This window comes from Meles meles, chromosome 8 (genome assembly GCF_922984935.1).
Source record: "Meles meles chromosome 8, mMelMel3.1 paternal haplotype, whole genome shotgun sequence".
Lineage (NCBI taxonomy): Eukaryota > Metazoa > Chordata > Mammalia > Carnivora > Mustelidae > Meles > Meles meles.
In genome coordinates this window covers 49872033-49885227 of record NC_060073.1, presented here as the reverse complement: position 1 = coordinate 49885227, position 13195 = coordinate 49872033, and the positions used below count along the sequence as shown (strand labels likewise).

Below are 13195 nucleotides of genomic sequence, written 5' to 3'. Positions count from 1 at the left end.
TTTTGAATTCTTTTTTTGGGAGAGATAGTCACTGTCAATTACTAAAAAAAAAAGACATGGGAGAGAATGATCTCAATTATGTTTTTTAAAAATTACAATATTTGGGGCACCTGGGTAGCTCAGTCATTTAAGTGTCTGCCTTTGACTTAGGTCATGATCCCAAAGTTCCAGGTTCCCTGCTCAGCAAGGTGTCTGCTTCTCCCTTTCCCTCTGCCCCTCCCCCTGCTCCTTCTCTCTCTCTCTTTCTCCCTTGCTCACTCTCGAATAAAATCTTTTTTAAAAATTTACAGTATTTGGGGCGCCTGGGTGGCTCAGTGGTTTAAGCCTCTGCCTTCGGCTCAGGTCATGATCTCAGGGTCCTGGGATCAAGCCCCGCATCAGGCTCTCTGCTCAGTGGGGAACCTGTTTCTCCCTCTCTCTCTGCCTGCCTCTCTGCCTACTTGTGACCTCTCTCTCTGTCAAATAAATAAATAAAATATTAAAAAAAAATTTACAGTATTTTATGGTGCCTGGGTGGCTCAGTTGATTGAACAGCACACTCTTAATTTCGGCCCTGGTTGTGATCTCAGGGTTGTGGGATCAAGCTCTGTATTGGGCTCTGTACTCAGTTGGGAGTCTGCTGGAGATTCTCTTTTTCCCTCTGCCTCTTCCCTGCTCGCTCGCTCTTGCTCTCTCACATACTCTCTCTGTGACTCTGTCACCCTCTCTCTCAAAGAAATAAATCTTTTAAAAGTTGCAGTATTTTGACTATTAGGGAAAAAAATGCTGTGTGCAAAAGAATTACGTTTTGATTCATGACCTGCTGAGGTGATGATATTTTACATTTTCTAGATAAAATTATTCTGTTTGCATCCTGTGAAACAAGTAATGATGGAGAATAAATTGGAGGTTCATAAGGATAAGACATTAAAGGAAGCAGTAGAAATGGCTTATAAGGTATGTTTAATTGCACTGTTGGACTGTATCAACATCTCAGATAACAAACAATATTAACATCTTTTTCAAAATTGTTATTAGAATCAGTAGTAATACAAGCACTTGCAGTCATGTTGATAGTCCATTGATGGCATCTGTCTCTCTCAGAGGTGTAGTTTACACCTCTCCTGTGGAACATACTCAATGGAGTTTGAGAAACTACTCATTCTGAAAGCCAGTTCAGTTTTGTAGAACAAGAAATAGAATTAGAAACAAAAATATTTGTTCTTTTCATTCATTTAGAAGATATGTATTGAGAACCTTCCACAATTTGCAAATACGTTACTGTTTAGATGTTATAAAGTAAATCAGTAATATATTGAGATTATTTCTCCTAAGACGTTAACCATGAGAAGGACACAGCTTTGCCAGAAGTTAGGGGAGAATATTTCAGTAGAGATGACAGCATATATAAAAACTGACTTGAGGATTTGGCTGGCATGATTAGAAAACTGAAAAAAAAGGGACATTGTGTTCAGATTGTCTTGATAAAATCAAATTAGAGACTTTGTATGATTTGTATGAGTAGAAGTTTGCAATTCTAAGAATAATGGGAAGTTGTTAGTGGGTTTTGAAAGTTGAATTGAAAGGGAAGCGTTCTTTAATCAGATTGTTCTAAATGTCATCTGTTATACTTGACAAATTAAAAATATTTTTGCCCTTTCCATATAAATATTAATACTGAACTGAAAGTCATTAGAGAAAAAATTGTGTCATTTCATTTATAATTTATATATAGACCTAATGAGAGAACTAAAAATAGTATACAAGATAACACATTTCTCAAAGTGTGATCCACATTTGATTGTGTGACTGTTGTAATTAATGCCACTGGTCCTCATTTAAAAGGATATGGCTCACAATCACATTTCCAGTACTTTTACCTGGTATGCAGGAGAATCAAAATTTGGATGGGTATGTGGATAAGTAAATGAATGACCAAACAGTAAAATGGATGGATGGTTCTGGATTTACCTCATTAAAAGTGAAAATCCTTTAAAGACAGTGGTGGACTCCAAGCATCATCTTTGCAAACAGTAGGGAAACCAAATCAGACTAAAATGGAGAAAACATCGTACCTAAACAGTTTTACGATCCATGATAACAACAACGGTAGTTTATATTCCAGCAGTTTTTAATGCAGGAAGGATAAAAAATGTCTTAAAAATGGGAAATAAGTGGTGCCTGGGTGGCTCAGTGGGTTAAGCCTCTGCCTTTAGCTCAGGTCATGATCTTGGGGTCCTGGGGCTGAGCCCCACATCTGGCTCTCTGCTCAGCGGGGAGCCTGCTTCCCCCTCACCCTCTGTCTGCCTCTCTGCCTACTTGTGACTTCTCTGTCAAATAAATAAATATAATCTTTAAAAAAAAATAGGAAGTAAAAGTTCATAAGTATAAAGAATCAAACAAACAGAAGAGAGAAATAAATCAGTCTTATGTACCAGAAGGAGAGTTCTAACTTTGGGGAGAGTTGGAAAGTGAATAGAGGTCAGTAGGGACACACACCAAAGTTTACTGTTTTCCTTGAAAGTCATAATTACAAACCTTAAATAAGTATGAAATACTTTGAAGTAAGCCTATGTGTCTCCATGTAGTTCATTTTTCACTGAAGAGATGTTGTGTCCAGAGTACACCATCTACCAGTGACATGAGCTAGAGGGAAATTTGTGACAGAAATTCCTGTGCCCTGAGCTGTAGGTATGGGGAGGCTCATCTGGAAAGGGAGCTACCTACATGGGGCAGCTAGAAGGTTATTCAAAAGCAGGTAGGGCTGCTGTGTCCTCTTTAGAATTTGTTTTGTTTTCTCTGTTTATATTTATTTATGTAATTATAAGGAGCTGTGGCCTCTGTGGTGACTCTGCAAGGCATGCTTTCCCCCTGCCCTTAGCAAGAGGGTCAGACCCAAACATGTCAGTCACCAGTTCTCCAGATTGGATTCATAAACAGAAGCCACATAATCTCATTGGTCGTTCTCCCTGAGGTTCCAACTTAACGATTATAGAGCAACAGCTTATATTACATTGATTTTGAGTCCATCTAAAGTTTAGAATGTTAACTTTCTTTAAAACCAGAAATATCTTTAAAATTTGTTGGTGCATAAGTTGTATGATTTGGGGGATAATGAAATAATGGTTATTTAAAAATAGCATTGACGTACCTTTAACTTTGATGTCTTTGAGCTCTGATGCAAATCATAAATATAGGATTTTATTGTTTGTTTGGATGTATTGGTAGTGCAATTACACATCAGACTAAAATACCACGCATATTTTTTTTCTCTTTTCTTGGGTGTTATTTTCTTTTAGATGATGGATTTAGAAGAGGTCATACCCATGGATTGCTGTCGCCTTGTTAAATATGACGAGTTTCATGATTATCTTGAACGATCGTATGAAGGAGAAGAAGATACACCTATGGGACTTCTGCTAGGAGGAGTCAAGTCAACATACATGTTTGATCTGCTGTTGGAGACGAGAAAGCCTGATCAAGTTTTCCAGTCTTATAAACCTGGAGGTAAAGAATTTTATGGCATTTTGAGTTGTACCGAACTTAAAATTTTCATGAGAAGGTTTTTTGTTAATAGAAATGAATTTAATTTTAAATTTTTATATATTCTTGAGATGCAGAATAATTTTGATAGGTTAAGCAACAAGCTTGTGATTAAGTTCTGGATTACTTTCAAAGAGCTATATACACAAAATTTTTTAAAATAGGGGTTTTTTAAGCTTGTAGTTTTCAGTGGGACTTTTCTCTTTAAGTGATGAATCATCCTCCTTTCTCTTCTCCTGTTCCCTACTCCTTCTACTTACAGAGGAGATCCTGGTCCCAAAAAAGTATATTCCCATAAAGTCTCAGAAATAGTCTATTTTTCAGAGTCTCCTTGAAGAGGTGGTTTCATAAGTATCACTGCCATCACTCTTTATTTTTCTTCATCCTCTCCATTTCTACCGGTCCCAGGGACTTCAGCTTTTTCTGTCTTCATTTAATATATCACATTCCTCAGTATCTTGGGAGTTACTTTGTTGTTTGAGACTGATCTGGAAAGCAGAATACCATGCCCCTACCTGTACCCAGGGTAGGACTTAAAGAGAGTTACATGTCTAAACTCTTCCAGTAATCACTAAATGTAAACTGTAACAAATAAGGGACAAAGTGTTTAAATAATCTTGGAGAATTCTTACTATTGTTGTGACCCTAAATCCCTTGCATCGATTATAATTGGAATTCAGACTTATGTTTTCTACTTCTGTTCCTAAAAATTGAACTTACAAAACCTTCTTCTACTCTTCCAAATACCTTTCCTCTGTGGATTCTATATACCTCTCTTTTTAAAAAAATTTTTATCAAAGCGCCTCTTTTCAAAGTACATTAAGTATGGCATTCTTTTAAGGGCTCCATCAGTCAGACTCTGCTCTGTTTGTAAGGAGTTCCTTTGGAGCATTTCCTTGCAGATTATTTTGGGGCTAGATTGCAAAAATTATGATTAAAGTGTAACACAAATCAGGAATGAAACCACTTTTTAACAAGAGAACTCTAAGTCTGTGTGTGGATGGTTAAACTTACAGATAAAGTACTCTGTGCTCATTAGTAATGAAGATTTTAGCAGAATATTTGGTCAGATTAGATTAGGAATTTAGGGGAAAAAAACGAGGATTTATGTAAACTTCATAAAAGAAATTAAAACAGTTAAGGCAGAGAATAACCATAGTGTTCAAAGATCATTCACTTTTCTAGTAACTAAAAGTTTAGTTATATATAATCTGAAAACAGAAGAGGAAGACATAGGGTTATATAGTAATATGAAGAATTTAAGTGAAAAAAACAAACCATGTAAACCAAAGCAGTAGAATTTTCTGTAGAATGTAGAGAATATTTTGAAGAGAGGAAGTCTTTAATTATGAACAAGGTCTTGAGTGGTATAATGAAGGTTGTTCAAAAGCAAGTAGGGCTGCTGTGTCCCCTTTAGAATTTGTTTTGCTTTCTCTGTTTATATTTATTTAGTGTTGTGGTTTGGGTCTGTACTTTGGAACTTTGGATATTTTTAATATGCTTGATAAGTTTGACAGTGAATTACTTTTTACAAGGAAGGAAACAAAGCATGTATTTTTTAAAAATCATATTTTGATTGTTGTCACTGTTTTAAAGAGATGTCGAGAGAACATTTTTATAAGCTTCATTTCCATTTCTTTGCAGATGTTTGTAATGTGACAAATTGTGAAAGAGAACTTTTAATTTGTATTATATACATGTATAACATTGTATGTTTACCATCTTGATAATTAGAAAAATGTTATCTTTGCCATCTATTGGAAACACATGAAAGGTGCAGTGCTCATGTGAAAGGTATTTTTGAAAATAACCTGTAGTTATGTTTTTATGTTTTTCAAATGGGACAGAAGTGATGGTGAAAGTTCATGTTGTTGATCTTAAGGCAGAATCTGTGGCTGCTCCTATCACCGTTCGTGCTTACTTAAATCAAACAGTCACAGAGTTCAAACAACTTATTTCAAAGGTAAGTTTTAAAATTGTCCAGTGAGTATTTTTGAGTGCCTGCTCTGTACAAAGCATTATGTGATGGTTTGAGTAAGGTATAGGTTTGATTTTTACTGGCAGGAGGCAAGTATAGTTAGAAGAGAAGGACAGTTTGAGCGGAAGACATCCACTGACCACAGTATGGAGGTGAGGATGTGTGAGGCAAGTGCACGTAGCAAGGGCACATGTGTTTGGCTGGCTCTCTGTCAAGTACCTGCCTAGAAAGAAAAGGTGGTTTATTTCATGGAGGGTCTTTAAGTACTAAACACTAAAGGATGGACTGTATTTGATGTAGGCAATAGGAAGTAGGATATTTGTTTGTTTTCCTAAGCACAGCAGTGGTATGATGAGAGCTCTGCTGTAGAATGGTTAAGTCTGGTGGCACTAGACTGGTATTCCACATGGATGGAGGGGGAGACAGGAATGTAGATGAGGAAGCTGTTGAAATAATTCAGGTAAAGACATAGGACTAGAAATGAGAGAAGGTTTAGATGTTAGGATGATTCTATAAATAGAATCTGCCAGACTTATGATTGGTTGGAGTAAGGCAGGAAGGAGCACAGATGACTTGGGGAGTTGCACGCTTGAGTAACTGCAAAGGCATAGTGATCTAGTGATAGAAATTGAAGAGTAGGGTGGGGGAGCAGATTTGACAGGGAAAATGATGAGTTAAATATTGACCACATTCAGTGAGTTAGTGAACATAGACTCGTTCAGAATTTTGGGGCTGGAAAAGTATGAAAACATTCAAATTTCCTTGGACAAAAAGCTAGTCCACTCCAAATAAAATGGTTATACTGTACTCTATAAAACACTGAGCACACAAACATTGGTAAAATTGTTTAGGGTTCTAAAGCCCTAGGGTCAGATGCCTTGGTGTAGTGGAAATTGTTCAATAATAGCAACAAGAAGTTGGTCCATTTTCCAGTCATTCATCTTATGGCAATATTGTCTTTTATCTCATCTGAGGTTTGTTTGTTTTTTTTTTTTAAGATTTTATTTATTTGTTTGACAGAGAGAGATCACAAGTAGACAGAGAGGCAGGCAGAGAGAGAGAGAGGGAAGCAGGATCCCTGCTGAGCAGAGAGCCCGATGCGGGACTCGATCCCAGGACCCTGAGATCATGACCTGAGCCGAAGGCAGCGGCTTAACCCACTGAGCCACCCAGGCGCCCTCATCTGAGGTTTTTTAATGCCTACTTTAACAGGGTTATTGTGAATGTTAATGGAACAAATAAATGCTTTGTTTGTGGGGAAAAAAATGTTAAGTATTATATAAAAGTTGGGTTTTAATTATTACTCTGTTAACAAAGAACAACTTCTAACACTTCTGCCTGAGTAATAATTGGGGAGATAAACCGCGTTTTGGAGTTACATTTTATGATTAAATTGCTCATAAAATGGCTACATTAGTGTACTTGCTCTGTATTATAGTTTAATAGAGTATGAGCTCTGAGTTAGAATAGAAAAGAAACACATGATGTTCCTTTCCCTGAAAAAAAAGCTAGTAAATTTGTAGAAAAATATGTCTCTAGAGAATAAAAGCAGTTACAAAATATTCTGCCAAGAAATGCAGTGGGTAAAGCATAAGTAGACTACCTAAGAATAATCATTAGTTGTATTGAAAACAAATCTTTTTTTGAATTTTATCATTTTTTAAATTAATATAATGTATTATTTGGTTCAGGGGTACAAGTCTTTGATTCATCATTCTTACACAATTCTCAGCACAAATCATATTTTTAAAACATAAATTTTTTTGTCTGCTCATTTCTTGTGAAATTCCTATAATGACACCTCAAATTAAGGATATGTAATTTTAGAATAGCTTTAAATTTTATTAATAATATCACTTTATACAGAAGAAAAATGATTTAGAAAAGTATTAACAACTATTCACACAACACAAAATAACCCATCAAAATTTCAGAAATTAAACATATATTGGCTTGACTTCTACTCGAGAGTTAGCCATTCTGTTTTGTTGGAACCAGATCACCTCATTTACTTTGCAAGTATGAGAGGCTTAGAATTTTTAGTGAAAAATCATTACCATAAAAATAGTGAGCATATCTTTGTAAGTGATACTTTGTTCACCTAATTTACAACATAATTAACGGATAAGACTAAAATTTTTCCACAGATTCTTAAAAATTTTGTAAACCTCTACAAAAATTATTTTCTCTGAATTTTCTTTCTGCTGTTTCTGAAAACTCACCAGTGTCTCATTGTCCACATTTCCAAGTCAAGCAGAATTATCCTTGCAAGTCCTTTTTTATCAGATCACTTCCGTTACAGGCCATCTGCTTACCCGCTGAAACAATGCGGATAGTGCTGGAACGCTGCTACAATGATCTGCGTCTTCTCACTGTGCCCAGTAAGACCCTGAAAGCTGAAGGGTTTTTTAGAAGTAACAAGGTACGTCTTTTAGTTTTTCATTATGTTCATGCTGGTAATAATAAAGTTTTATATTTTAAGGCTGGCCTCTAGAGCTAACCACCATTTGTCTTTAATTTACCTTGTGAATTCTCCCATCCTCTCAGTAATTATCTTCCTTTGTAATCGCTCATATCAGGCTTCTTTCTGTCCTTCTCAGTCAGTCCTGCTGGTTCTCCTCTATGTCTTGTTCATGAGCGACCCCAGCCTGTAGTGTTCTTTCCCTTCTCCCTACATTTGTTTTTCAAGCCCCAGATTAGTCCTGCCTCTTTGGTGGAGCCTTAGTGACTGTTTCTGTCCACACCAGTCATGTCCCCTGAATTCTTGAATTATGAGTTCTGAGAATTATGTTATGTTCATTCTTGAGGTTCTTCCATAAAGCAGTACTTAATGGTGAAAATCAAAGACATGCCTACTCTAGAGAAGACTGTCATTTTGGGTTCACCCACCATTATTCCCTTTCTCTTCTTATTTATCTCTGATAGAAAAGAGAAAGTTCACATTGATTTGTTTCACCTCTCGATACCATTCTGTGTTCTGTCATTTATCATTTTTCCTGTGTGTTTATTCCTAATGCCATCAGTTTACTCTAGGTAAATTGTATCCAAAATTTTCCTTGTTTGCCATGTTTTGTTTATTGCCTTTTCCAGTCTCATTCATCTTAATGCAGTCTCGAGTCTTTTACCTCATTGAACCTTTTTTAGTGTTGTCATATTAATCCCAATGTGTAACTTTTATTCACCTCTCTTTTCTTTGGATACTTTTGCATGGTGCTTGTGTGTGTGTCATTAAAATCTCTAATCCATCCTAATGCCGCTCTGTGGTGAAAAGTTCACACAGAGGTGAAGGGATCACACTTCATTTTTTTTCTTTAAATGGTCAGCTAATAGTCCTGATTTGTAACTTTTATTGAACAGTTATCAACTCTCATTTGATTTATGTAATCACCAGATTATTTGAAAAACATCCCTAGATGAAATGTTATTTCATCTATAAATAATCTGAATATATATCTCTCAAAGGTGGGAACGTTTTAAAAAACATAACCATAATTATTACATCTAGAAAATTAACAAATGCCTTAATATCAATAGATATCTAGTCAATATTCAAATATCCCTGATTATATTGTAAAATTTTTGTTTGTTCAAATAGGATCCAAATAAAGTCCATGATACACCTCTTAAGTTTATTTTAATCTAAAGCTTCCCCCTGTGTTTGTTTCCTTGCCAGTTATTTGCCCTAGAATCAAGTCATTTGTCCATTAGATTTTTTTCCCCTATAATCTGGATTTTGGTATTGCATTCTCAACATGTCTTTATACATGTTCCTCTATCTGTATTCCTGCTGAACTTGTTTTCCTAATGGGCAAGATATGGAGTACAAAAACATTCTGAAAATGGGCAACCCAGTAAGCAAGATACCTATGTATGTGTCTGTGCATGTGTGTGTCCCATCTGTCTTGTGGCTAGTTGCAGAGACATATGAACATAATGTTAATTTTATTTAGTCTCTGAAAACAGTGCATATTCCCTTTAGAAATGTTATCCCAAATTTTACAGTTTATTATGCACGGTCTTGTATTGAGGTGATATTATGAACAAGAATGAATGTCACTAAAATTAATGATGTAACGTAACTCTTTGGCTTACTGTTTAGGTGTTTGTTGAAAGTTCTGAGACTTTGGATTACCAGATGGCCTTTACAGATTCTCATTTGTGGAAACTCCTGGATCGTCATGCAAATACGATCAGATTATTTGTTTTGTTACCTGAACAGTCCCCAGGGTCTTATTCCAAAAGGACAGCATGCCAGAAAGCTGGGGGCGATTCTGGTAATGTGGAAGATGACTGTGAAAGAGTTAAAGGACCTGTGGGGAGCCTAAAGTCTGTGGAAGCTATTCTAGAAGAAAGCACTGAAAAACTCAAAAGCTTGTCACTACAGCAGCAGCAAGATGGAGATAATGGGGACAGCAGCAAAAGTACTGAGACAAGTGACTTTGAAAACATAGAATCACCTCTCAATGAGAGGGACTCTTCAGCATCAGTGGACAATAGAGAGCTTGAACAGCACATTCAGACTTCTGATCCTGAAAATTTTCAGTCTGAAGAACGGTCAGACTCAGATGTGAATAATGACAGGAGTACAAGTTCAGTGGACAGTGACATTCTTAGCTCCAGTCATAGCAGTGACACTTTGTGCAATGCAGATAATGCTCAGATTCCTTTGGCTAATGGACTTGACTCTCATAGCATCACGAGTAGTAGAAGAACTAAAGCAAATGAAGGGAAAAAAGAGACATGGGACACAGCAGAAGAAGACTCTGGAACTGATAGTGAATACGATGAGAGTGGCAAGAGCAGGGGAGAAATACAGTACATGTATTTCAAAGCAGAACCCTATGCTGCAGACGAAGGTTCTGGGGAAGGACATAAATGTATGTACTTAGAAAGAAAAAGGCTTCTTGAAACAGCACCAATTGTTTTCTCAGTTTATTTAAATTCTTAGTTAAAAGAATCAGCTAAGAGGTACTTTGTTCTAAGACCACCCGTAACTTCCTGGATTATAAAAATGTCCTTTGTTGCCTTTGCTTTCATTTTAGGTGCAGTTATAATAGCAAGTGTTCTTGGACTTCTGCAACACATCAGACCTGTGACAGCAGTGATGTCACAGCTTTGGGGATGATAAAGTGAAAAAGAGAAAAGAATTAAGAATTTTTTAAAGGAAGGAATTATGATAAAAGTACTAAGTAAAAATTAAAGAATAGCTTAAAAAGTAAATAATATACCAAAAAGAAAAAGGGCCAGACACTAGAAAATTTGATTCATAGTGCAGGAAAATTTTTTATTTGTGCATTCTCTCTCTTTTCTTTATCCCGCAATGCAGATAACTCCCTTCCAACACCCCCTAAATAGTCTGTAATTAACTGGGAAAGTCAGGAAAGGGAAAGGGGCTTTTTTTTTAAAGTTGATACTTTGGGGGAAAAAAAGTTGATACTATGAAGTAAGTTCTAGGCAGAGTATAAACTAGAAATTCTCAATTGTATAATCACAAAAAGATTAAAGAGATCTGTCAGTTTGGGCTTTGGGAGAGGCAACAACAACAAAAACACACGAGCATTGAAATGAAACAACTTTTATAAAACATCAGACTAAAAACAACCAGAGAATTAGCAGGACAACCAGGTTCAATATACAGAATTTTTCTTTAGGTTTATTATAAGGGATAGCTCAAAAAAGCTAAATTCTTTGCATCAGTCTTTAACAATTCAAACATTAATATAACCCCTTATATTTTTATATTTTAGTTCTCAAAATACTTGTTCTCACTTGAAGCTTGTCTGAGATTAATAAAGCAAATATTGATATTCTCATTTGACTGATAAGAAAACTGAAGCTCATAGAGGATGAATGACTTGCCCAAAAGTACATGTATAGCTAGTAAGTAGCAGAACCATTACTAGAATTTAAGTCTGAATTGAATACCTTTGCTCCATTACCTCTGTGACAGTGGGAGCGGAGTCCCACTCTTTATCCATCTGTTGACCCACCCACCCAATTAATATTCCTGGATCCGTTGAAGATGCCAGTCCCTATGTAAATTTTAGAAATAGGGATGACAAAGATAAAGCCTTATGTCTCATCTGGTGGGAGAAGACGCAAAAAAAACAGTATGAAAGTTAAGTGCTGTGATGCTGATAGTCTCAAAATTTAGTCTTTTAAAAGTAGAAATTATAAAATTAGTTGTAAAAATACATAAATCTGTGTTTTTAACTAGTTCCAAATAATAGCAAAGCCATGTGACATCCATATACATATCTTGCAGAAACTCAAGTGGGAAACTATGGGTTGGTGAGCCATATTGGAGACAGAAACTCTGTACTAATGCTTTAACGTCCTGTGGAGTTTTTACTTCATACGGCTCACTAACTTACTTTATTTCATTTAGTTCTCTACAACTTTGTGAAATTGATGTTGTTAGATACTTTCACTGATGAAGAAGCTGGCTCAGACTGGCTAAAATAATTTGCCAGAGGTCACACAGCTAGTGGGTCTCATTGCTGGGATCAAACTCATGTATTCTGACTATAAGCCTCGTATGCATTCCTCTGCCTCATAACTATTACCACTGCCCCTTACTTTCCTCACATCGTGGTAAAGGAAGAATAGCTAGTAGCTACTGTTACTTGGTTTCTTACCACCCTCAACCCTTCTAGGGTACTGGAAAAATGTGAAGTAGCTCCTCTTTAGGAAAAGGTTAGAAATGTCTTTTAAGTGGTTTGTTTTATAATGATGTGCTGGATATTTGACTGCATGAGAGTCTCAATCTTAAGAATTTAATGGTAATACTTAGAATTACAGTCTGAGGAGTCTCATTCCACCTTTTTGGAAATTTGCAGTGGACTAATTTGCTGGCATTTATTGAAATAGTAAACATGATCAAGAGAACCCATTTCCTATGGTTTATTTCACCTTTCAGAAGCCATGCAGAAGGCTTGTTTGTCTTTGAAAAGAAAAAGTGAAAACCATAGAAACTGGTATAGAAGAAGAAGAGTGGGGATGTTAGCCAGCAGCCAGGTGTTTCAGGAGTCTGTACTAAGTAAGGCTAGTTCATCACAGTTCCTCAGTGATGTGAACGTGGGTGTCTGGGTAACGTGGATAATGAATATAATACGGATTCTGCAGAGGGATGAAATGGCAGGGCATAATAGACAAAGGGAGAACTTGATACCTGAAGAATAACATTCTGTGTGTAGTATAGGCAATTGATTTAGGTAATAACTGAAACCCACTTAATCTGTTGTAATCCAGGAATTGTTTCAGGGAGTAATTATAAACCTTTCTCGGAAAATCCTGTTCCACCGTGACCTAGTTGCAGTCTGCAGGCATTGAGGTATAGACAGGGAGTTCAAAGTCATAAAAATGGCACTGCATTTGCACTGAAAAGTTCTTTGTACAATTTTGGTTACCGCCTCATTCAAGAAATACATAAAGAAAAAGAAAAACCTTAAAGCTATTTTGAGGTTGCACTGTGAAGAGACTGAACTCTTCCGTTTGAAGAGGTAAATGGGAAAAATGGTATGATGGTAATCTCTAAATTATAATTATAGCCAATCGGCAAAGCCATCAATTTTGGCCAGGGCTGTGTTAAGCATTTTACATATACTGACCCCAAAACACATGAGGTTATAAAGACTCTTGTCTCCATTTTATAATAGAGGTAACTGAAGTACAGAGAAGTTAAATCAGAGTCAC

General features: G+C 36.2%; 1 protein-coding gene across 4 annotated transcripts in view; it reads left to right on the top strand.

Annotated features, from left to right (window-relative positions):
• The window catches only part of USP47 (ubiquitin specific peptidase 47), a 111182-nt gene that overhangs the window by 87759 nt on the left and 10228 nt on the right, over positions 1-13195 (top strand). For 3 of the 4 annotated variants that reach the window (XM_046014459.1, XM_046014458.1, XM_046014455.1), the window contains 5 exons: positions 832-936; positions 3279-3486; positions 5370-5485; positions 7803-7922; positions 9600-10377. In XM_046014459.1, coding sequence (XP_045870415.1) covers positions 832-936; positions 3279-3486; positions 5370-5485; positions 7803-7922; positions 9600-10377 — 1327 coding nt within the window. The remainder of the gene's footprint in view (positions 1-831; positions 937-3278; positions 3487-5369; positions 5486-7802; positions 7923-9599; positions 10378-13195) is intronic. The other variant, XM_046014457.1, reaches the window with a different exon arrangement.